The following is a 25,158-nucleotide window of genomic DNA, read 5'->3' as shown; positions in this document are numbered from 1 at the left end:
GCGCCGTCACGCCGGTCGTAAGCTGTCCCCATGAGTCGAGTTTCGTCAGAATCCGCCCGCAGAAAGAGCACGTCGTCGACCGACGCCATGACCCTAAACCCGAACAGCCTGGCCACGCCGGGCGGCATCTCGGATCCCGCCCTCATCCAGTATGCTCCTCCTCGTCATCAAGGAAACGGGCCCGAGGGGGCACGCTAACGCCGCGGCCGCAGGCTCGTCAACAAGCTCCAGGACGTCTTCGCCACCGTCGGCGTCAACAACCCCATCGACCTGCCGCAAATCGCCGTCGTCGGCAGCCAGTCCAGCGGAAAGAGCTCGGTGCTGGAAAACATCGTCGGCCGTGACTTGTGAGTGGCCCGCAATCCGCTCCTCGGCGAGAGAGGCGCCGTGAGCTGACGTTGCTCGACGCAGCCTGCCGCGAGGTGCCGGCATCTGCACCCGACGTCCGCTCGTCCTGCAGCTCATCAACCGCCCGCCCCAGGCCAACGGCGTCAAGCAGGATGACATCTCCACGGCCAACGACAAGGCTGCCAACGTGGACGAGTGGGGAGAGTTCCTCCACATACCCGGCCAAAAGTTCCATGATTTCCACAAGATCCGAGACGAGATCGCCCGCGAGACGGACGCCAAGGTGGGCAAGAACGCCGGCATCTCTCCGGCGCCCATCAACCTGCGCATCTACTCCCCCAACGTCCTCACCCTGACCCTCGTCGACCTGCCCGGCCTGACCAAGGTGCCCGTCGGAGACCAGCCGCGCGACATCGAGCGGCAGATCCGCGAGATGGTCCTCAAGTACATTGGCAAATCCAACGCCATCGTGCTCGCCGTCACGGCCGCCAACATTGACCTGGCCAACTCGGACGGCTTGAAGCTCGCCCGCGAGGTCGATCCCGAGGGCCAGAGGACCATCGGCGTCCTCACCAAGGTGGACTTGATGGACGAGGGAACCGACGTCATCGACATCCTCTCCAACCGCGTCATCCCCCTGCGGTTGGGGTACGTCCCCGTCGTCAACCGTGGCCAGCGCGACATCGATAACAAGAAGGCCATCCAGGCCGCCCTCGACGCCGAGAAGAGCTTCTTCGACAACCACAAGGCCTACCGGAACAAGAGCTCCTACTGCGGAACCCCGTACCTCGCGCGGAAGCTCAACCTCATCCTCATGATGCACATCAAGCAGACGCTCCCGGACATCAAGGCCCGCATCTCGAGCTCGCTGCAGAAGTACACCACGGAGCTCGAAAGCCTCGGCCCGTCGATGCTGGGCAACAGCGCGAACATTGTGCTGAACATCATCACCGAGTTCACCAACGAGTGGCGCACCGTGCTCGACGGCAACAACACGGAGCTCTCCAGCACGGAGCTTTCCGGCGGTGCCCGCATCAGCTTCGTCTTCCACGAGCTGTATTCCAACGGCGTCAAGGCCATCGATCCCTTCGACGTCGTCAAGGATGTCGACATCCGCACCATCCTCTACAACTCGTCGGGCTCCTCGCCTGCGCTGTTTGTCGGCACCACGGCCTTTGAGCTGATCGTCAAGCAGCAGATCAAGCGCCTCGAGGACCCGAGCTTGAAGTGCGTCTCGCTCGTCTACGACGAGCTGGTGCGGATACTGTCCCAGCTTCTCGGCAAGCAGCTCTATCGTCGGTACCCTTCGCTGAAGGAGAAGATGCACGGCGTCGTCATCGCCTTCTTCAAGAAGGCCATGGAGCCCACGAACAAGCTCGTCAGGGATCTCGTCTCCATGGAGGCTTGCTACGTCAACACGGGCCACCCCGACTTCCTGAACGGACACCGGGTAAGTCTGGATCCGCCATTTGCAGGTTGACGGAAATGTCGCTAACGTGCGCGTCGAGGCCATGGCCATTGTCAACGAGCGTCACAACCCGTCGAAGCCGGTGCAGGTCGATCCGAAGACGGGCAAACCCCTTCCGCACGCGGCCGCCCCGCCAGCCAGGACCACGAGCCCCTCGGTTCCCGAGATAGACAGCATCGGAAACGGGGGCTTCTTCGGCAGCTTCTTCGCGGCCAAGAACAAGAAGAAGGCGGCCGCCATGGAAGCTCCGCCGCCGACCCTCAAGGCTTCCGGCAACCTCTCCGAGCGTGAGAACATCGAGGTGGAAGTCATCAGTGCGTGCTCCGTCGAGGTCTCATCCTTGGCCTAGGCTAATGACTGGTCGCAGAGCTGCTCATCTCCTCCTACTACAACATTGTCCGACGCACCATGATCGACATGGTTCCCAAGGCCATCATGCTTACCCTTGTCCAGTATGTCCGACCCCGTCGGGCCCCGCGCACGGTATTGTAGCATCGCTGACGGACATTGGCAGGTTCACCAAGGATGAAATGCAACGCGAGTTGCTCGAGAACATGTACCGAACGGACACGCTTGACGATTTGCTGAAGGAGAGTGATTTCACCATCCGCAGGCGGAAGGAGTGCCAGCAGATGGTCGAGTCGCTCGGCAAGGCCAGTGAGATTGTCAGCCAAGTCCAGTAATAGAAGCATTCTCGGATCTGGAGAAGCTGCCGGATCCCAGGCGGGAGGGGGTGGGCGGCCGGCCTGGAGGCTCTCACCCGTATCCTTTTCGATACCACGCGCGAGGGTTACAGGGTTTAGAACAGGAGATCAAGTATTGTTTTTTTTCGCGCAGAAAGCTAGATGTCGACCTGCTGCAGCAGGGTTGGGCATGCACATACAGGGGGATTGATTCGGGAGGTGCGCCGCAGGCGCATGACTTTGTATCGCGCGTTTAAGCAGATAGTCGTTAGAAGGAGAAGCGATTTACTCGATTGCCGGGCGAGACGTGCTGGTATCGCGTGCGTGTCGGAAGGACGCAAGGACCGCGTGACGGATCACTTGGAGCCAAGAAGACCTCGAGCTGGAGGCAATACGTGTCACACGGTGTCGATGTGCACATTTTCGGTCATAACCTGGGAGCAGCTTTGTTCAAGGCAAAGGCACCCCCGGACACGACATATTCCCTCCCTCGTGTCCAGCCCAGCCAGCTTGCGAGCACGGCTTCGGCACCGTCGCCAGGTGCCAAGGCGGCACCGGTATAGCCGTCTCCCTCGACACCGGGGCCTTGCCCGTACGTGGCGGGGTCGCCGGGAGCGTCATGGCCCAGCCGCTTGATGGCGAGGCAGGGCGTTTTGCGCAGCGTCACCGCCGGTCTCTGGTCGCCCTCTCGCGCCGGGTCCGTTTCGAGCTCGTGATAGTCGAGGACGGGGAGGCAACAGGCATCGGTGCCGTCGAAGACGAGCTCCCACTCGGTGCGGGTCTTGCGACGGAAGGCATCGACGAAGGCGCGACGCAGCTCGGGCCACTCGTCCGGGTCGTAGCGCCTGTGCTCCCAACCGCGACCGCCGAGGCCGAGGCCGTTTACCAGGGCGTCGAAGAAGGGCGGTTCGAGGGCGCCGACCGACATGTACTTGCCATCCTTGGTGGCGTACGTATCGTAGTAAGGGCAGCCGCCGTCGAGAAGGTTCCGTCCACGCCCACGGCTGCCGAGGGGCGTCTTGAGCAGGAGACGCGGAAAGGTGGCCAGGTAGCTGGCGCCGTCGACCATGTTGGCCTCGACCACCTGTCCGCGGCCGGTGGTCTGGCGGGAGAGCAAGGCGAGCAGGATGGCCTGGAAGAGCGTGGCGCCGCCGCCGGCGAAGTCGGCCAGCAAGTTCGCCGGCGGGTGCGGCGTGTCGGCCTCCCTGCCGAGAAGGCCGAGGGCGCCGGAGACGGCGAGGTAGTTGATGTCGTGGCCGGCCATGTCGCGGTACCGGCCGTCTCTGCGGAAGCCCGTCAAGCGGCCGTAGATGAGCCGCGGGTTCCGCTCAAGCAGGACGTCGGGCCCAAGACCGGCCTTCTCGAGGACGCCGGGTCGAAAGGGGTCGATCAGGACATCGACGTCCCGGGCGACGAGCTCTCGGATGAGCGCCGCGCCCCGCGGTGACTTGATGTCGACGGCGACGGAGGCCTTGTGCCTCGTGAGCATGTCCTGCGCCGGCGGGGACACGACATCAGCCGGCGGGCGATCGATGCGGAGAACCGTCGCACCAGCGTCGGCGAGGAGAAGACCCGCAAAGGGACCTGGACCCGACGAGTCAGCGAAGCTATGGCAGGCGGGCCGCTGATGGCATGAGTACCTGGTGCCAGGCCGGCAAACTCGACGACCTTGATGCCCCTGAGAGGAGGAGGCCCGGTCGCCATGCTGTGTCGCACAACTGCCTGACCGTTCCGAGACGGAGGATCTTCTGGCGGAGGATCTCAAGATCGACCAGCACAATGTGTCATGGATGCGAGAGGTCAATCATCTGGGTGAGATGCAGCTAGACGAGACGATGCAATGACGAGCAAACGGATGCGGCAGCTGTGGTCACACGTCCGTCTGGGTCGCGAGCAGCAGACTCGAGTTGCGTACAAGTGGGTGAATGCGGAAAAGTGACGTCGTCTGCGGTTCGAGCTCGGTTGGTTGGGATGCCATAGCGCTGGCGCCTCGGCTCGGCTGATGTGTCTCACTCGGTGGATGGATGGATCTCATGAGCCAGCGGCACCGCGTTGAAAGGCTCCCTGTCTGTCAAATGAAGCCTTCAACGACAACTCTTTGTCGTTCTTGTTTCGAACCTTGCTCCTGTACGCTGGTCTTGCCGTGGCCACTGGCCAAGCCGAAGATCGAGGTGATGCACTTTGACCATGAAATTGATGTGAACTTGTGTGTGTTCGGTACAGGTATTACTTGCTCACCGACAGTACCAGTAGTGTTCTAAGCACTGTATGACTGTATCTTGTACGTAGTACTCCGTACCGTGTATTCCGTAGTGCACTTCCATGCACTTCCATGCACATGTACACCAAACGCTTGTACTGTGCTGCAGTTGGCGATAACAGTACCCGATATTGGTAGGTAAGTAATAGGTGTAAGTACAGTGCAGTACTCCGGACTTTACGTGTACACGCAAGTACATATAAGTACATGAACTCGTACGACTGAGGATTCGAATCATTCATCCCACCGTCACTCGGAAATTAAAAGAGGAGCCTGCGTGCGGGGTGCGGATCGCGGAGGCAAGTGTCACCTGCCCCGACCCCGTTCCTGCTCCTGGACCTGCTCTGGTCATCTTGGCCTGCTTACGCCTGCTTGGGGGTACATGTACTAGCATGTACTTACTTAATGTACTCTTGAAGCCAAGCAGGTACCTGCTGTACTGTAAGTACAAGTAATACCAGGGATACTCTGTACTTGCATATACCAGTATATGCATGCATTGTCCTTGCTGTACGGAGCACACTTGCATGTACTTGCATGTATAACGGTGCTGTATTACAGTACTGTATTACAGTACTTTGTCCCGAGCGCTCGCCCGGGGAGAGTCACTCAGGTCAAGGACCGATGATGACGAACCAGACGACGAACCAGACGGCGAAAGATACGCCAAGGAATGCGGAGTGGGTGGTAGAGAAGAGGATCCATGGCACGAGCCGTCTTGGCCTCAGGTCTGCAGGTGGAAGTGCTGTAATGCATGTAGTACTGTGCTGTGCTGTACTTGCTGTACGAGTATGAGTCTCGATACGTCGCCACCCTCGAAGCTGTGCGTTCAACTAGATGACGGTGGACAAATCCTCATGACAGCTCACGTCACTTCACTACAGCACTCGTGGTGTCTGTAGCTAGGGTTCGTGCTGTGACGGGAAGCCATACTGTACGTTGTGAGCGGATATTGCTGCAAGCCAAAGATGAACTTCGCGAAAGGCCGCATCCCAACTCCTTTCGATATAACCCTTCATGTAAGTACACGTACGGAGTGCAATGCAAGGTGAACGGTCCAAGTGCACATGCACATGCACACGCGGGTACTGTAGAGTGGGGGAGAAAGATCAAAAAGTGAAAAAAGTTCCTCATCACCGTGCCGTGCTGTAAGTGCCCTGCCGCCTCGCCTAGTCGTACTGTACATTCATTCCATAGATTGATTGATTCAACGACTGATCCGCCCAAGCGAAGAAAGAATGGTGATAAAAAAGCGCGCCCGTCATCGTCAAATTGCCAATGTCTCGTCAATCGTGCCACACGCACTCGGCTTATCTGTCGTCCTCAAGCACTCAGCCCCCCACCCCCACCTCACGCCATTTGCCCGACTTCATCGAAAACCCTTGAGGCCCTTCCTCGATGGTGGAACCTCCGAACGGCGAGCTCCTCCGCCTGCTGCGGGTCCCTCCTACTTACATGCTTGTACACCTGAGGATAAGCATGTACTGCAAGTAGGGCGTGTAAGTAGTTGTAGATATGGGGAGCAGGGGCCCAGGCTCCCGCCGAGTCCGTGTGGGTTATGTGGGTGAGCCCAAGATGTGAAACGACGACAAGTTTCCTCCGTTTTCCTTCCATAAACCGCTTGCATAATCGTAGTGTGTAAAGATGAGAAGTGAGAAGATAGGACCGGGGCCGAGACAGCATCGTCCCCGTAACATGTAAAGAGGCCCATGGTTCCGCGTTCGGATCAAGCACCGGCCGGCCAATGCCGATTCATCGGCGTCGTCGCAGAGCGCAGCCAAGTCGACGGTGAAATGTGTGCTGGAGACGAGCGGCCAAGGCAAATCTTCCTGCGCCGGCACATCGGCTGTCGGTTGGTCGTCCTCGCCTCGGAGGCTGCCCAGCTGCCCGCCGCAAGCCAAGGCCAGCCTGCAGACATCCTTGCCAAGGGGCCATCGATCCACCCAGCACAGCATTTACATTCCAGTCGCCGGCCCATCGGTCCCGCTGCTGCCACGGCACAATGGACGCAAGATGCGGCTCGCAAGACGTGCCTGCCGAGCCTCCCATCTTGGCGGGTTCGTCCCCCTCTGCCGGCGGCAATGATGAGATAGGTCCCTAGTCATGGCCGTGAAGAAGAAAATAAGCAAGAATGATGTTGTACAAAGCCATGCAGGTGCAGGCAAGGGTGCAGGGCCCCCCCTTTATGCCGCGCTCCACGAGTAGTTGTTCATCGTGTCAAACGAGCTACGGTGGCCTGCACCGTAGACGGTAGGGGACGCCGACTCGTGCTTGAGATGCGGAATGGCCGCCGAGCCCTTGTACGAATCGTGAGAGAAGGGGTACGGCCGCGCGTCGGCGCTTGCGTACGCCGGGCTCGAGCTCGATTCCGAGGCCGTCGTCGTCCAGGTGCTCGGGGCGGGGTAATACTCCCTCGACGGCGGGTTCGTCGTCGTCGAGGACTCCGACGTGTAGCTGGGGGCTTGCGAGACGTCGCTGCCGCCGGCGTTCGAGGTCCGGTAGGACCCGTAGCGGTAGTCCGACGAGCTGTCCGTGTTGGTGGCCGAACCCGAGCTGTGCACCGACTGGTGGCCGGCTTGCCGGGGGCTCTTGGACGGTCTGGGGTTGCTGTCGACGTAACGAGGTATGCTCAACGCGCTGTCCGTCGGGCTGATGGTGACGCTGCTGCCGGGCAAGTGAGCGGCCGACGGCGCGTACGCGTACTGCGACCGCAGGGGCGCGTGCGCCTGCTCGCTGCTCGCCAGGGGCAAGCCCACCGAAGGCGCCATCGACGACTGCAGCGGCAGCTCCTGCGGCTCGCCGCCGAAGCCCGCGCCGCCGGAGAGCGGCATCTTGGGGTACGAGTCTCCTCCCATCGACGTGGACGAGTACGCCCCCGGGCTGGACGTGTGAACTTGGGCGTTCCACGACGGATACGTGCTGCGGCGACCTGTCAGCCGGCCGTCTCTCGCAACGGACGAGGTGGTGGCGACGCGTGGCACTCACTTGCATCGCAGGGAGCTCAGCGTGCTGCCCTGGGTCCTGGGGGGGCTGAAGGTGAAGGAAGAGCGAGGCACCTGCTGCATGTCCATGCTCGACCTCGCCTTGTCTTGCTTGACCGACATGGCGCTCGCAACGACGCCGAGGCCCGTTTCGACCAGCGCCTGGCCCCTGGAGCCGGCGCTGGAGCCGAGCAGGGGGATCTCCTTTCGCGCCTGGAAGTTCCGCGGGCTGCGGCCTCGCACCACGATGGGGGACGTCGTCGACTCGGCCATGACAATCTTGGAATTGTCCGCCAAGGTGCCGTTCACCTTCAGGTGCAGGACGAAGTGCTGCTGAAGCTCCTTCCTCCGGCCGTTGTTCGCCGTCGCTCTGCAGGTCAACAGGTCAGACAGAGTCGGGCCCGTCGTCGGAGGGGGCGTTTCCTCTCGTCACTTACATGCGAAACTGAAGGCGACGCCAGCCGACGGGATAGACGGCGAGGTCCCCGTCGGCGTCGGCTCCGTCGTCCTGGAAGGGGATCAACGGAACGACCGGGGGCTCCTGGTCCGGCGTCTGGGCGATCTCGGGCGTGTTCGGCGGCGGCGTCTTCCACGGGATGACGATGAGACGAACCGGGTTCCCATCAACCGACTCGATGGCGGAGATGGCCACCTCCATGCTCGTCACGGGAAGCGTCTCGTTGGACTCGTTGACGACGGACAGCTGGCCTCTCGGCATCACCAGCGAGCCGCTGATCTGGAACAGGTTCCGGCGATAGCACGTGAGCTCGGGCTGCATCGACGTCGTCGAGCCGTCGCCGGCGCCCGAGGGCATCTCCGACAGGAAGAACATGCCGTGCAGCTGGGCCGAGAGGTCAAACTGGACGACGCGGCCCTGCTGGTCAACGACCGTCGACTTGTCCTGCGCGCGTCGGAAGGACAGCAGCTTGTGATCCTGGTTCACCGTCAACCTCGCGCCGTCGTCTCGGAGATCCTGGATGATCTCCTGGTAGGCCGGCGGTTCCGCTTGCGAGAAGCTTCTCTTGAGGCTCGGGAAGCTGGGGTGACGATCGTAGGCCGTCGACTCGTCCTGGGGGTACCCTCTGTACGGGTACGCCTGGTGGTCGACGGCGACTTGGCCACTCCGGGGACGAGCCGCGGCGTGCGACGACGACGCCGCCGACGAGCCATGGAAGCTCGAGTCCATGGCGCTCCCCAGCCGGCTGCTGGGCAAGTGCGTCGAGGCTCCGTAGTTGGACCACATGCTCGAGTGCGCGAGATCTCCCCTCAACTCCGTCATGGTGGCCGGGTACGCTGCGGTGGTCATCACGAGCTCATGTCCTTGCAGGCTTGTCCAGGACGGTTCGAAATATCCGGGCACGGAGCTGCTTCCTCTGGAGGCGAGCAACGACGGGGGAGAGAGTAAATCAGGCTTGCCTCGTGCGTCTGCGTCGACACTCTCGGCGGTCAGCGTTGCTGTCCGGCTCGGCTCGGGCGGTGGCGGCAGGGTCGAGGAGAAGAAAAGTTTGGACGATGGCGATGTGAAAGATGCGTGCGAGTACGACGACGGTCGAGCTTGAAGGTCGCGGACAGGTGTATGTACTTGTATCCCGATGGCACCCCAGGACGGCAGATGTTGGAGGGGCGTGTATGATAAAAGGCCCGGCACTCTTCCGGGGGCGGATACGCTGGCCTGGCCGGTGTTAACATCCAGGAACGGGAGCTAGGCGTATCAGTGATGGGGCCGCCTCCTTCCGAGGAACACTGCACTCGCATCCCGGGGAGACCCAGAATCGCAATGTACTCGTACTTACTTGCTCCGTACCCGTCGTGCTCGTACATTCTTAACACGGATTCGTTATTAACACACTAACATCGGCGACCTGCCTGGAGGCGTGAGCCGCGTGCATGCGGCCGTTCTTGGAAGGAGCATGGAGCCACTGGACTCCAGGATCAACAGACAATACATCATAACAATCCGCATGGTACATGTGGACGCAGGTGCACATGGTACCGTGGTGACATTGCGAGAAAGGAGAGAAAGAGTCGACTTGCTTGCTTGCTCGATGCCTCGGCCCTTTAGACGTGTGGGCTTCAACACCCTCAGCCGACGCCGAGACGGACAGATCTCTGCATCGGCGAGTCGAACGGTCCTCGGCCGCAAGGTTGGGAACCGTAGAGAGTAACTGAGCCGACGCGGCGGATACGACGAAGCGTTGGGGGCGAGATCAGCGATGACGGCACGGGCGGGGGGGCACTGCCGTTGACATTTGATGCGCGAGATATTCACAGGTGGCGGGCCTGCGAGCGCGAACGAGCGTGCGGACGGGTGCGTGAACGCCGTACCCGTACACGAGATCGCTCGAGGGGTCCTTTGGAGAACTCGTAAGTGCACATGTAGCGCAGTTGGGCAGGGTAGAGGCCGTGTCTCGGTACACCCCCCTGTCATCACCATCCCAACCCATGCCGTGGCATCCTATTCCATATTCCATCGAGCCAACCGTGTGCCGAGGAGTGATTTGACGTTCCCCGGCCATGTACCGGTGACGAGACATGGCGAGTCCGGTCGAGTCTGCCGAGGTGGTGGTGGCTTGGGCGGATGGCTGAAGGATGCCAAAATAGAGCACGAGTAATAATAGCGACTACTCGTTCGGTAGGGACCGTCCACACACCCCATGACTGGTTTGTCGATTGAAACGACGGGGGGGGAGGGGGGAGGGGGAAGAAGAGAAGCAGGGGGTTTGTTGGTGGAGCGGAATGGAGATGCATCCTTTTGGACAGGTAGAGGTGGTGGAGGAGCAGCACACAAAGGCAAACTTGAAAGGGACACGCTCGCGTTCCATGTTCTGGCAAAGCAGGGACCAGCGGAGCATTACCAGCTGTTCCTTCCCAAAGCTGTACATGTTCTCCGTACCTGCGCTTGTACATGTACATGGACTCGTTCTCGTACTCGAAGCGAATGGGGGGGGGTTGACGAGGAAGGAGGGGGGGAGGGGAGGGAGAATCAATTTTCGAGCGGTGTTCGGCGCGTACTTGGGCGTACAGTAATACTTTGTTCCTCCATACTTTTGTGAACGTGGTGTAATACAGTATTACTCCGTAGGCGTACATGAATGGTGTACAGTATCAGTACATGTACAAGTACTGTCGGTAGGTAGTTGTACTGTCGGTAGGTAGTTGTACTGTCGGAAGGTAGTTGTAAGTACTGTACGAAATAGGTGTGCAGTACTCCGTAAGTACAGTAAGAATGTACGGAGTACTTTCTTACTCACTTACTTATACTTACTGCGCACCCCAAGTACAGTACTTGCATGTACTTCTTACTTACAGTACTGTACTCCGTACTTGGGCGTACGCCGTACTTGTGCGTACGCCGTGCTTGTGCGTACGCCGTGCTTTCTCCGTACTTTCACTCCCTATATCCGCATTGTCCTTTACTTAACAAGCCCCACCAGCCCACTTGGCTGTTATGGCAGAATACTCCGAAGCCACACCGGCCGACCGTCTGAGGCCCGCATTCCGGATAGGTATTTGAGAGGAGAAAGATGAGGGTCGCGAGGTGGATGAGGATCAGGGAGCGGAGAGGCAGGAAAAAGCAACGAGTCCAATTGTTTGGTTCCCAAACGAGCTCCCGCCACCAAGGTTGACAAAGGTGAGGCCACGCAGGATGCTGCTGTGACATGGAACAAAAAGTGCAAATTCCTAGCGAAAGAATCCCGAGCAAGGCGTGTCGAGAGTTGGGCCAAGCCTCGGCTTGGTTGTCTCGTCCCAAGTGCACGCTCGCCTGCGCGGCCAATGTCCGAGACCCAGGCCAAGGCAGGCAGGCAACGCCGCAGGTCTTCCTTTGGCTCTCGTCCTTTGCTCGCTCCATCCTCGGCCGTGTCAGTGCGTTCGGCGAGCCGAGCAAAGTGCCCCCCCCCCCCCCAAAAAAAAAAGGCTAGCACAGCACAGTGGATGGTCCTGGTAGGTGCGAGAGGCTGGCCGGAGGTTGACGGGGTCTGGGACTAGCGGCGGCACTGGAAGGGCTGAGGGCTGACGGGCAGCGAGTCCATCGCCCCCATCTCTCCTATCGCCGACACGGAAGGAAGCACAGACGAAGGCATCGGCGGAGGGGGGGAGGGGGCCCGGGGGGCTTGGGGGCCTGGAGAACTTCTAGCGAGGCCAGCAGCCAGCCCCACGACGGGGCAGCACCACCAAGCAGGGGACGGCAGAGTCTCCAAAGGCAGTCCGTCCCCAGCGGGCTGACAAGGACCAGTCGTTCGCTGAACCTTCTGGTGGTTCGCTGGAGCGTGCGTGATTCGCTGCTGCTGCCTAGCATGTCTTAATTTGCGAGACAAGGGGGAACGGTCCGGGGGGAGAGGTCGTTTGGCGATGGCGCAGGATCGAAGCCCGTGACAATTGTCACAATTGCGGAGCAGCCTGACCAGACGGCCGAAAGAGGAAGCTAAAACATCGAGGACAGGCGCGGAGGTGCACAGTACTTGCGTGTACAAGTACGTGTACATGTGCATGTGCGAGAAGGTGTACTGTAAGTACTGTACTGATCCGTCGGCATACTTGCACTAGGTAGGTATTGCCTACTAGGTACTAGGTACTTGCTGTAGTAACGGTAATACCAGGACAACCACTCGTACAACTGCTACTTGCAAGTCCATTCATGTACATGTACATGAACGCGCACACCATCATGTTGCCGCTGTACGTACATGTACCTGGCTGAGAGGTTGTCGAGAGAGCCCACTGGCCGGCAAAGAAAACATGCGCACCATGAGCTTTCGTTTCTTCCAAAGACCACGAGACAGGGATGCTAGTCTGCATAGGTGTCGTCAAGGGTGGTTGGATCCTAGATTCATGTGCGAGAGCTCCTACTCGTTGCGGTGCCTTTTTGCGTGCAGCCGGACCGCAGAACGGAGCAAGTACAAAGTAATAATACAGCACTTGTGCACGCGCGGTTGCCAACAAGGGTCCAAGTCCAACGGCCGTTGGTCGATTCTTACCATAGGAACGCGCCTATCAACAGCCTGTCTGCATTAGTACACATGTAGACCTGCTGCCAACTAATGGTGCTTGTACGGAGTACTCAGAGGTACTATGACTGCAATAGTATTTTCTACTGTATTACGGGCGGCAGGCAGCTTAGTACTTACTACTGTACTTGCCCAAGTACTAGTACCCTGCATCGCCCGTGCTTGTGCTCGAGCTTGTACATGTACAGAGCTGTCGGGCAACTGCCAGAACCAACACGCCGAGCAATTTTGTCATGACAGCTGAAGCAAGCGATGCCCTTTCGGACCCTATGTTTTTTGTCACCCTTTTCAGTGCAATGGGCAACGGAATCTCGGGGTTTGCTGATGCAGTGGAGCAGACCTAGTAACCGACTTTCTGGCACATTGCTACCTAGGACTATCGGCCCGCAGGACGACGTCGTTGGAGCTGCTGCTACTCTATCCGTACCTGATAGGAATCTGAATACCACCTGGTTGCAAGCCGGCAGGCGTCAGCCCGGATATACTGAGGTACCAGGTACCGACGTAGGTATTGCCGACGCTGCTTCACTGGGGTTCTTTCCAGCAGGTGGGCAGCGTCCCTGGAACGGCGGAAGCACAGGGTCTCGCCTGTCGCGATGAGGCGCATTGGTGTGGCTCCACTAGCTGCATACCACAGCCAAGCGTTGCCATTAGTACGGAGCACAACGAACCAATACGTGCAATACTTGGCTGTGGTTCACTTACAACACAGCTATTTGTACGGAGTGCAGTACATGGACAATAGTACGGTACGGTACGGTGTAATTGCAAGTAAGCAGCGAGCCACGGGCACTAAGCGAGACGCCGTCAGGATTCGGGAGCTAGTAAGCAGGGTGGTCCCTGTACCTGCCCCCGAGTTGTCTTTGCTCACTCACCTGGACATGATGTCCACCAGACAGATACTTACCTCGGAGTCTTGGTAGTGCCTACCTGGTACTTGCATGTGAGTGCTCAAATGAGTACGTACGGAGTACACTTGGGCGTAATTTCTTGCCACTGCGGAGTACTTACTACTTACAACAAAGTACGTGCAAGTGTCTCCAGGTACAAACTCGTAGGTACTGTGCATGCATGCAAGTAAGTACTGGTACTCCATGAGGCAAGTAAGTAATGCCTGCTGCAGCTACTCCGTACCTACTTACAACTACTAGGTAGGTATCCAATCGGTATGTTCACATTACGAGCATTCTCCTCCTACCCCGGATCTAGGTGAACAGTACGGAATACAACAAGTGCAGAGTACAGTACACCTACTTGCATGTAGATACTGTAGGTGTAATAGTGCCGTAATGACAAGTACAGTTGGGTGCCAACAGCTAATACTACTCCGATGTGCCCCGTACTTGCGGGAAGAAGGGTTGGACCCCCTTGTAGGCACTGGCGTCCAGCAGCCAAGTACATGTACTGTACAGCACTCATCTGTGCCGTTTCTGAGGCGCAGTGTACAGCAAGCACTGTAATACTTGCATGTAATAACACTGTGTGAGAGCGCATTTCGTCTCATTCACGAGCCAAGGGAATCCGCAGTTGTCCATGAGGACCTTGGTTCATAACCACCCCCATGCAGCATTTCAATGGACAATCGCTAGACCAGACTTGTACATCCATCTCCATGCAGCAACATGGGAGCGCATTTGATGGAGCGGTCCATGTCAGCTGGAATGTTGCACAAGGAGGTGTACTTGTAGGGAACGAGCACGAAAGGGTATGGGTATTGATTAGTTCACGACGATGCAGGAAAGAACCAGCGGCGGCGGCGACCCCTGCCCCTTTTCCCACGGGCCCGCTCGACCCCGCAAGGCAGGTACCTACTTCGTAGGTAGGCAAGTACGAACGGGCTCCGAGCACGAACCCATCATGAACATGTACAACTAAGTGTATTATTACTTGCACTTGTACATGCACGAGTATTTGTGCACCAACTCATTGGTACATGTACTCGGCGTAACATGAACCGCTCACCTACACATGTACGTACCGGTACTTCCACTGCTCTTGTACATCAACCACAGCAAGTACTCCGTACGTACGGAGTACAACCACTGTAGTTGTGCTCACTTGGAACATTCTGGTCTGTTCCCTTGTAATACTCCGTACTCCGTCCGTCCGCACCTGCCCGGTGGAATGCTTGTGCTGAAGCGTGAGGGAAACCGGTACGGAAGCACAGGGGCCAATACGTGCGTGCCTGGAAATGTACACCTGCAGGCGGCTACCCCGCGAAGTTGCACCAGCATTGCATCGCATCGCATCACCGCAGAGCGCACTCCGTATCGTGGTGAACACCACCATTGTTCCGTGCTGCATGACCCTTTCCCGGCTCTTCGATCGTTCGTTCCCGTGCTCGTCATCGGCTTGTCGAATCATGCTCCATCAACGCCCTTGTCGCAGCCTTCAACGCTCCGCGTCTTCCGTACATGAATGGCTCCGACTTGGCAGCCAAAGCACGCGAGAGCATGACCTGCCGGCCATCGGCCGACCCTTTGACAATCAACAGACCCCGGTGCCTTCGAACGGGGGGTGTTCCGACCTCACCTGATGTCACCGTCAGGCTACCCGTCTTTCGAGCCTCGAACCTCGGCTGTGCGACGATCCTCTTCCAGCTTCGGAGTCACTGCGGCGCGCACGCGAGGGGTACAATCTGCTCGCTCGACCGTGACCGAGGTGATGAATCGTACGCGCAGTGCAGCGCACTCGCAGCTGCGTGCACTTGCTTGCGAGCACAGGTGCGGTGTTCTGCGCTGCCGGAAGCCCCCATGGGCTCGTCGTCATGGTCCGTCCTTGAGAAGGAATCCTTTGCTGCCACGGCTTGGCATCCCCCCGGGGCAGAGACGCCTTCATCTGCTGCACGGCACCCTTGCAGGTCTCACTCGCATCCTCGAAACTTTATCGACCACACCGCACTGTAGCATCCGGAATCCTCGCCGTGATGAGATCCACCACGACCACTGGCAAGACTGGGGACGGGATAGGTCGCCCAAATCCTCCAGTCGCCGTTCCACCGCTTGCCTGTCTTCGACTAGCCTCCGGAGATGGATCATGGAATTTTTGACGATTCCTGGCAAGATGCGGGAGGCAAACCAAAGGAACCTGATCACGATGGCGACATCACCCTCGCCGCCTGTCCTCTCCGTGGAGCTTGGCCTTCGTATCGGACCGGCTGGCCTCGAGGTCTTTGATCACGACGCAAAACGTCGAGCAGGAGGACACAGTTCATCCGCCTCCGCCTACCCCGTTGCCGCCTCGAGCATGCTGCATCGGTCCAGCCGTCCTGCAGATTCTGCTGCGGCAGCCATCACGGCGGCGCTGCAGGGCGGGCTCGTATTTCGCCGTCATCGTCCCCAAGCTAACCCCCAAATCTGGTGCGGCGATGCAGTCTACTGCGAAGCCCCCGGGGGGGCCTGCACGCGACCGTCGACAGGCACCGCCAATCTTGCGGTAGTTGCATTTCGCCTGGCAACGCGTCCACACCGGGACATTCCCCCCTATTGCGATGTAACATCCAGGGGCTCGATGGTGGCCACTCTGCTCGATCTCGCAGCACACCGCACGGACGACCACTGAGGCGCCTCGCCTCCATTCCTGATGCTCCTGATGATGTGTGGATGGGTTACTTCCCGTCTGGCCCTGCTCGCAGACCCGGTGATAATCCTCGGGCCAGGATGTGACACCACCAGCACCGCTCGTCCACACAAGTACAGTAATACAAGCAATGACTTTTACATATGTTTGTACTGTACATGTACTTGAGCGTAAGTACATGCAAGTAAGTTGGTACAGTACGATATAACATGGTGTTGTGGCGCGTCTTGACAAGTACGGAGTACTTAGGAAGCACCTGTATTACAAGTGCTTCTTTCTCCGTACAGTACTGCACATGTACAGTATTACTACTAGGTACCTAGTAGGTACTTGCGAGCACTCTTTACAGTGCACCTACAGTATCTACCTAGTACTAATGATGAGTAGTCGTATGAGCACTGGCACATGCCACAGCGATGCAGCGAGATACTTTGTGCGCCCCACGCCGACTCGCTCCGGTGGGCGGACGTACCTATACGAGCACGAACACAAGTACAGCTACAGTACCTAGTACGGAGTACTGCATGTACTGTACAGCTAGTACTCCAGGCACTGTAGTTGTACTTACTTACAGTACTTGTACTGTACGGCAGTGCGGCGTACTGATACTCCGTACACCTACATGTAATATGCTCTCCATGCACTCCGTATTCTCTGCGACAAACCTCTCTCTACACATGCATTCACCCCACGACGGCGGTGCTCGCACCTTCATCATGCACCATTGCTGGCAGCGCACCCCCCATCGCAGGCCCTGCAAATTTAACGCGCGCCACGCCGTATCGAGTTGAACGGACGAATTACGAGGGCGACAAAGTGCGAGTACTCGCAGGCCGCGTGTGCCGAGAGGGACTTTTTGACAAGTTGAGGGGCTTTGGGGCCGAGATTGCAATTTTCTCCTCCCCCATCCATGAGCTGACCATGCTAATGAAGCGTGGGAATACGTCCGATATGGCCACCATGTCGATATGTATGCACGCCTGCATTCGGACGCACACACTATTTGCCTTGTGCCCTGCCCTGCCGCTGCCGTCCAATTGGCCCCCATCGTCAGAGGACCCGGAGGGGGGGCGACGAGAGGTCCCCCCCCGCGCACGGCGGACAAATGCCAGTCACCTCGCCCTGAGCACTCGCACAGGCAGGAGAGAATCGCGATAGTATCATCACCAGAGCCAAGGCCAGGTGGAGACATATTCGTACGGGGCCTCCCGTTGGCATCACTAGGCGGGCGGCTCTTGATACGCACTGCCACTCTGTCCTGCAGTGCCGCAACTCTCTCCCGCGATACCCCCCCCTCCTGACCACATGGTACGGTGGTCAGCAGCGGTGATTTTTTTTTGGGGGGGGGGACTCGTGGTAGTATCACGCAATCATCAAGTGAACTGAATTTCCAAGGCACGCTTGTCCCGATGTCGTGGTCCCGAGGGTTCGATTCTGCAGAAACGAGGGACCGGCGATAGTCTGACGATGCGGCCACTCCACATGCATCTTGTGCCGTCGACTCCGTGCCGAGTAATAGCAGTATAATACGGCTACTTATTACGAGTACGTACTTGTACTCGCGCTCGAACATGTGCCTGTGTACTTGCTTACAGTACTTACTTACAGTACTTACTAGGTACGGAGTACTTGCAGTACTTACTTACAGTACTTACTTACAGTACTTACTTACAGTACTTACTTACAGTACTTACTTACAGTACTTACTTACAGTACTTACTTACAGTACTTACTTACAGTACTTACTTACAGTACTTACTTACAGTACACATTCAACTACGGAGTACGTACAGTACTTGTGCGGAGCACATGTCTTGGGTGCATTCACATGTACACTCACTTGTACCTTCATGTGCACAGCCCAGCCCTGCCTAACGGACTGGGCTAACAAAGGTACCCTTGGTCATCCGCAGCAAGCCCAGAATTCGGTCGAACTGGTGGCCGTGTCGACGACCCTAAGCTGGATCCAGTGTCGTCTCGCCGGCGGCCCCACCAGCCACCCCTATCCTTGACGATGATCTCCGAGCCTCCGAAAGGAAGGGAAGGAAGGCAGGGCTTCAGTGAATTCATCGATCTCGACTACGGAGTAAGTACGGAGTACTTGTGCATGCAATTACAGGTGCTGCAAGTACAGTGAAATACAAGCACGTAAGTACTTGCTGCACGGTGCCTGGTAGGCATTACAGACATGTACAACCAAGTACTGTGCGGAGTACCTATGAATATGTAAGCAAGTACTCCGCACATGAGCATCTACATGCACATATGTATACTGCAAGTACTCCCTACACTCGTGCATGTACAGCTGCATCTACAGTACGGAGCACTCCGTACCTACTTACTTACAAGTAGGAAAGTACTGCATTCTTTCCTCCAGTACCGAGTACGAGTAGGTACATGCAAGTCTGCCAAGTACATGTACCTACGCAGGCGTGCTCCGTACATGTGCTGTACTTGCACGGCAAGTATCTGTACTCCCGAGCACATATTGGTTGTGCTTGGATGCGCCTGCCTTGCTTCCATGGTCATGTTTCGTTTGGCAAGAGCAAGCTGGCGGCCTGGTCCCAAAGCAGGCAGGCGAGCTTGATTTGCAACACTTTTGTCTTCTTCCATCACACTCATTCCCTTCGCTGCTCTTTCACCAGTTTGACTTCGGTCGGACCAGAGTCATGGAGCTTGGCCCGACGAGACTGGCGCAGGATTTGAATCGCAGACACGCCAAGTAACGAGTACACGTACGCCGATGTGCACTTGGCCATATACTGTAAGTTACTACTCGGTACGGACGGAATATGCTCATGAAGGATGAATTATGACGTCCTATCAGGCCAGGAGTTGTTACTTGTCGACAAAGAGGCCGTATCTCTTCCACGATGGCGATCTTCCTACTCCGTTCTGTCCCACGCAACGTTCTTGGCCAGCAAGTGGACAAAATACTTCAAGTATCCGTACAAGGCTGTTGACTCGTCCAAGCCGCTATCCGCAGGTACACCTACACCCACACTCGCTCGACGGCTAGTTATCTAATAGGAACCTTCATGGTAGTGGACTTCGTTTGGTTGTGGAGGCCAGCATGGGGTAAGTTGGCCGACAACTCCCGCACCAACTTGCAGCAAGTCAGGGGTCACGTCATGAGAAGTGCCTTCACCCTTCGAGTTCTTATCGCTGCAAGTTCGTGTACAACGCGCTCCGAGCATGAACTTGCATGTACATGTGCATGCGTAATTAAGTCTCCCTCCTCCCCGCTACCCACATTCCCACTTGGCAAGCCTGCTGATTGGGGGTAGGCATTCTTTCCATGTTTTAATACCGAGTAAACGCTGCTGCAAGCCTGCAGCTTTGGATGCGTGGCTCTCATGTTTCGAGACCCATCCCGTCGGCCAACATTCTAGGGTCTGTCTGCAAGCGCAAACCCCTGGCAACCAACTGCAGGGCAACTACACCTACTTGGGGGACACGCCTAGGCGCTTGCAAGTGCACTTACGCCTGTCAGTATGCTACGCAGGAGGCGTACATGTACTCCCTTGCATGCCCGTACAAGTACAAGTAGTACACGTTCAGGGAGGTGGTATTCCTGTGCGGCAAGTAAGTACACCTACTTCGCTGTTCGATGGCCGATGGCATGATCACCAACGCCGGCGAATTCGTGGTTGTGTGAATTTGCGCATATTAATAAACCGACAGCTGAGGGTAACAGTCCACATTTGTGGTGTCAGGCTGACATGAACGGCATGAATACTATACGAGCACTCCGTGTCATACAGTATCGCCCACACTGCCAGATGAAGGAACGGGACTGCGAGCACAACGCAAGGCGATGGAGAGCCTCTGACTGACCCAGAGGACGAACGAATACTTTCGGCGGGGACAATGGCCAATGTGATGAATGGACAGAGTACGTGTTCCGATGAACCTTGCCCATTCGTTCTGGTACAGCAAGGTGTATTATCGTACATGTAAGTGAAGTCCTTCATTCATGCCAAGAGACGCGGCCCCAAGCATCGAGCGATGCGCCACAACACAAGCGCAACCACACGCGGCAGACTTCCAGGACGTAAAGTTGTGGACTTGCCACCTTGGGGATGCTCCCGCAGGCCGTCGGCAACCACACGAGTCGACGTCCACACTTCGTGATCCAGGACCAACCTGGAGATGGCGCAGATTCAAGCGCTGCCGACAGGGGCCGAGATGTGCGTTGTGTCCACGGCCCATCCGTATCTCTTTTCCCGTCCGCAGTCGAATGGAGAGACGGCTGGGCAAGGGGAAGAAGGGCTGACCTGTCACGCGAACACCCGTCGGTTGACGGGCTCACGTTCGGCTTGCTCGACTTCTCAAACGACCGCACCTTGTGACTATCGAGGCTCGCAGCGGCCGCCTACCCCTATCAGGGGGGGGGGCTTGGAGTTGCCGAGGATCCCGCACAATGCGACTCGGTGCCGCCCACCAGTTCCACGGCTGCGAAAAATTGTGACCGACATCTGGTTTTTCGTAGTGGTTGCAGGAGCCCAAGATTTGCCCTCATTGGCAAGTCTTGCGTCTGGGCTGTGGCGACATGCATGCAATACGGGTCGGGTCGAGTCCTCGTCACCAGACACCATCCAGCAGCCAGCACCCGACACCCGACACCCGACACCCAAACACCACCATTCGCTCGGTATTTGTCACCCGTAGCCGACCGATCAAGTACCCCGAACCCGGGTGTGGCGAATGTGCTGAACCTGGTGTTGATCCGAGAGCAAGAGGCTCCATCTGCTCGTGAATCTATCGTGTAACCATACCGCTTCCTCCCTTTGCAAACGGCCTCTTGCACTGCACTAGCCGGTAGAACGTGCCGGTCGCATGCGCGAGGTCATGCCGCGATGACGTTCAACGTCCTGGGTTCGATCTTCACCACCTGCCCCGTGGCCCTTGCCAGGTGGTACAGACATACGGGCGGACGACATCCTCGGAGGAGGGGTCCTCCCGTGGCCTCGATTGCCGCTGCAGTTGGCAGGCGAGTACCTTGACGTTGGCTGTTCCTCCACGTTGAATCTTGGGCACATGTCGTCTTGGGATGCAAATGCTGCTCCGTTCGTTCCGTCGGGTGAATAAATCACAGATAGTCGTCAACATGCTCTCCAGCGCCATGGATGATTCCGTCACTTGAGCACCGGGACACCCTTTTTCGATAAGGCTTGGGTCTGGTGACACTTGCATGGGCGTTCCGAGAAGCGTGTGAGCCACCTGTGGGTGCTTAGCTTGTGCTTCTCGACTACCGCTGCGTTCATCTCTTTATCCTGTCCCCAGTCGTGGGCGAATAGAGTGTGTTGAAACCAGACTGTCGTTGGGCAGGCGAGAACCGAGTCAGGCAACGCAGTTCGTCGCCTTCGTCAGTACGTCTCGGGTGCGGGCCCGGCGCTGTGATACCCTCGGGGGTTTTGCCCCTTCTTGAAGCCACGAGTGCTCCGGATCTGTGCCGCGGTATATCAGATCCCCCATCGGCGCGCAAACGATTCAACTTGGCAACAGGGAAGAAAGATTATTTGATGGCAAGGATCCATTTCTGAATCCATCATTTTCTTCGAGGGTTTCGTCGTCGGGCAGGGTCAGAAAAACGAAACTGGCCTAGCATCCCGCTGTAGAGATGCTGCTTGCTGAGCTGAGCGGAATCTCCATATCTCAGGCATAATGAGGAGAGTGCCTGCGGGCACCTTTTTATGATATCAAAAGGTTCACAATCGTAGTCAAAGGTCACGTATGAGACGTACCGTGGCGTCTTGATGCTGAAACACTCCCAAGATTTGCATGCCATTCGCAGATGGCCAAATAGCTGGTCGTTGTTGTGGCCCATGCCCCGCGTTTCTAACGAGGAAAAGAGGTCGAAAGGTACCCAGCTCATTGCCGGAGCCTTCTTTTGTCGTCCTCTCGGACCTAGACCCCGTCATCAAACTCGTCTTCGGCATCGATGAGCGCCATCTGCACAAAGCGGCGGACCCATGCCTCTTGGTCCAAATCTAGCTCGTCCGCACGGGCGACCCCTTGCTGTTGCTGCAACGGAGCGGCGGCGGCACCACGACCGCCTCGACCGCGGCCTCGCCTCGCGCCGCGAGCGACTCGTGCGCCGCGAGCACCTCCTCCACGACCCCTGACGACGGGCAAGGCTGGCTCGTCGCGTCCACCGCGAGCGCCTCCCCGGGGTTGGTTGTCCATTAGTCGCAGGACAAGAGGCGCTTCTCGCGCAACAGCGACGGGCTGCTCTCGCCGGTCCTGGCCGTCTTGTCGCGGCTCGGGTACTCTGTCCTCGGTCTCGGTGTCGCTCTCGTCACTCGCATCCGACTCGTCCGACTCGGCGGCGACGGCAATCAAGTCGCCAGCTTGGGCGTCGAGACCCTGCTGCAGGTCCGCAGGCGGACCTCGGCCGCCGACGAATCCGATGCCAACGTCGTCCCCGTCGCCGCCCTCGAGCTCCCACAGGCGCATGTAGCACGATGTGAGCTTGCCGCCGGCCTGCTCGTTGTAGTGCCGGTACGGGTTCGCCGGGTCGAGCCAGGAGGAGCAGAGGTAGCAGAAGTGGGTGTCGCAGCGGGAGCAGATCATGTGGTTGCACCCGTGCGTCTTCTGGGCGGGCGCGTTGCAGGTCGGGCAGGGGCTCGTGTGAAGCTTGAGGTACTCGATCGACGCCTTTTCCTCCTCCGTCAGCTCGCCCTCGTTGCGCTTCGGCGCACAGCGGACGAACTCGCCGTGCCAGGTCTGGAGACATCGGTTGCAGAAGGCGAAACCACAGTCCTCGCAGACGGAGAGGAGGTCGGCCCGGTCAAACTTTTCCGCCTCCTTTCTCTTCCCTTTTCTCTTCCCATCCCGCCTGCGTTCGTGGCTGATGTCGTCTCCCCGATCCGAGTCTTGGTCGGAGGCATCGGAGGCGTCGGCGAACTCGAGCCCCTCAGGTTTCTTGTGCCTCTTGGAGCGGGCAGCGCCGTTGCACCACTGGCGTGGGCAGTATATGGTGTTCTTGTCAGATTCGAGCTCCGTCTTGTACTTGAGAGTGACGTAGCGCTTCACCATCTCCTCCGTCAAGCCAATCTGGAGCAGCTCGCTTGGGCTGACAAAGGTCTTGGGTTTACGGCCGCCCGTGGCGGCGGCGGCGCGGTCCTTTGCGCAGTCGGGAGTGACGCAGCGCACGGTGGAGAGGTTGCCGTCCTTGATGGCGTCGTTGTAAAAGTCCTGAAGGCACTGGAAGCAGAAGATGTGGCCGCAATCGAGCATCCTGTGGCAACGGGATCCCTTCTTGGGGTCTGGGGCAACGGGAGTTGGCCAGTGAGCAACAAGACGGAGCGAAGCCAAGGCCGGCCCGGGGGGAGGGGGTTCATGGGCAAGACATACCCAGGCAGATGCCGCATTCAAAGGTGCCCTGCTCAAAGGCAGCTTTCCCGGCCTTGATGTCGTAGTCCAAGACGGCGAGCTTGTGGTCGGGATGGACCTCGAGGGTGCCGTCGGAGGCGATGGTGCCAAAGACATTTTCGGCCTCCCGCTGGACGTGGTCGATGTAGGTGAAGGCGACGAGGTCGCGGCCTGCCTCCTCCCAGAGTCGCAGGCTGTCATGCTCGAGAGCGGCGAGGGTTTGGGGCGAGAGCCACTGGGGTGCGGTCGAGATGGTGACCTCGGGCGGGCAAAGGGAGGGGTATCCGTCCGGCAGAGAGATGCGAAGGGAGACGGGAGGCAGGTGGGACACGAGGAGAGAGTCGACGAGCTCGGACGCCACGCCGTTGACCGCGCCATCGGCCGATTGCTGGTCGTCCTGGACGGCCGAGGAAGCGGCGGGGAACAAGACGGTGACCGGTTCCGCCGGCCTCACGGGGAGCTCGAGTTCAAAGGTGAAGGGGGATGGGGCATGGTGACCGTCGAAGGGGGGGTGCTGTATCTCGGGAAAGATGGCTTCGAGGCTCTCGAGCTCGGTCGAGCGAGGGTCGTCGTCATCTGCGGTGGCATCCATGACGAGTCGTAAGCTGGCGGGAAAACAGGGGTCGTATCATCGTTGACGCAAAGCAAGCGGCGACAACTCCGGCGGACTCGAGATGGGTGAGCGAGCGAGCGAGCGAGCGAGAGAAGGCTATGATATGTGGCCTGCGGTATGGGTTCAGTGTGCGGTTGATTACTCGATTGCTTCAGTCGTGCCGAACGCCGACGATGTCGATGGGTGCTTGAAAGCCGTTGCTCATATGTTTTGCTAATGCTCACTAATGCCGGGTAGGGACTGGGACGACTTGCAGTGTGTGCGGGCACTGTAAGCAAGCACTGTGCATGCAGGTGCCCATGCACAACTTGGGGGCACGCACGCCAACGAATAGCGCTGAAGTAGGCGAATGCAAGTACTGTATGTGCTGCAATGTAGTTCGTCCTGACACTGCCGCCACTGCCTAGCAGGGGGGAATGCACTATTACCATCGCCGCCGAACGCTCGTACAGTGCGGAGTACCGTGTTGTTGAAAAGGTGCGTCGGAATAAACTCGCCAACGAACAGACATCAAAGGCCTTGTGTCGAAAGCAACAGCGGCAGCGAGAACCAAGCTTAGTTCTTGCCAGATGGAAACTCGGGTTGCATACTTGTATGCAGTTGACAGCTAGTAGGGCAAGTTCCTGGCCACGGGCAAGTTTGGAGTTGCGTGGAGTTGTGTGCGTGATGTATACAGTGCAGTACATGATAGCAATACAAGTGGATGATGCACTGAACCTCTAGTGTACAGTAAGTACTGGGTACTGTACATGTAATAATTAATTGCACCAAACACACGACCACGACTCCGCACCACTTAAGTACAAGGTACTTTAGGTATACTGTACTGGCTGTATTACGGAG

General features: G+C 58.0%; 5 protein-coding genes across 5 annotated transcripts; 2 read left to right on the top strand and 3 right to left on the bottom strand.

Annotated features, from left to right (window-relative positions):
- Positions 1-30: 30 nt before the first annotated feature.
- On the top strand, positions 31-2,499 carry DCS_05666 (vacuolar sorting protein 1; the record flags this gene model as incomplete). The annotated part of the gene is made up of 6 exons (XM_040802968.1): positions 31-149; positions 213-347; positions 412-1,798; positions 1,857-2,130; positions 2,184-2,268; positions 2,331-2,499. 6 exons carry the CDS (start codon positions 31-33, stop codon positions 2,497-2,499), a joined length of 2,169 nt encoding a protein of 722 aa, XP_040658001.1.
- Positions 2,500-2,926: 427 nt separating this feature from the next.
- On the bottom strand, positions 2,927-4,203 carry DCS_05665 (alpha-methylacyl-CoA racemase; the record flags this gene model as incomplete). Its single annotated transcript, XM_040802967.1, has 2 exons — positions 2,927-4,083; positions 4,140-4,203. 2 exons carry the CDS (start codon positions 4,201-4,203, stop codon positions 2,927-2,929), a joined length of 1,221 nt encoding a protein of 406 aa, XP_040658000.1.
- Positions 4,204-6,942: 2,739 nt separating this feature from the next.
- DCS_05664 (Transcription factor vib-1) lies at positions 6,943-9,728 on the bottom strand (the record flags this gene model as incomplete). Its single annotated transcript, XM_040802966.1, has 4 exons — positions 6,943-7,678; positions 7,745-8,110; positions 8,178-9,442; positions 9,594-9,728. 4 exons carry the CDS (start codon positions 9,726-9,728, stop codon positions 6,943-6,945), a joined length of 2,502 nt encoding a protein of 833 aa, XP_040657999.1.
- A 5,432-nt stretch (positions 9,729-15,160) lies between these two features.
- On the top strand, positions 15,161-16,307 carry DCS_05663 (uncharacterized protein; the record flags this gene model as incomplete). The annotated part of the gene is made up of 2 exons (XM_040802965.1): positions 15,161-15,417; positions 15,653-16,307. 2 exons carry the CDS (start codon positions 15,161-15,163, stop codon positions 16,305-16,307), a joined length of 912 nt encoding a protein of 303 aa, XP_040657998.1.
- Positions 16,308-22,235: 5,928 nt separating this feature from the next.
- On the bottom strand, positions 22,236-24,294 carry DCS_05662 (RING finger protein; the record flags this gene model as incomplete). Its single annotated transcript, XM_040802964.1, has 2 exons — positions 22,236-23,596; positions 23,685-24,294. 2 exons carry the CDS (start codon positions 24,292-24,294, stop codon positions 22,236-22,238), a joined length of 1,971 nt encoding a protein of 656 aa, XP_040657997.1.
- Between the last annotated feature and the right edge of the window lie 864 nt (positions 24,295-25,158).

This window comes from Drechmeria coniospora, chromosome 02 (assembly GCF_001625195.1).
Source record: "Drechmeria coniospora strain ARSEF 6962 chromosome 02, whole genome shotgun sequence".
Classification (NCBI taxonomy): domain Eukaryota; kingdom Fungi; phylum Ascomycota; class Sordariomycetes; order Hypocreales; family Ophiocordycipitaceae; genus Drechmeria; species Drechmeria coniospora.
Note: the sequence above shows the minus strand (reverse complement) of the source record. Positions and strands in the feature narration are given on the sequence as shown.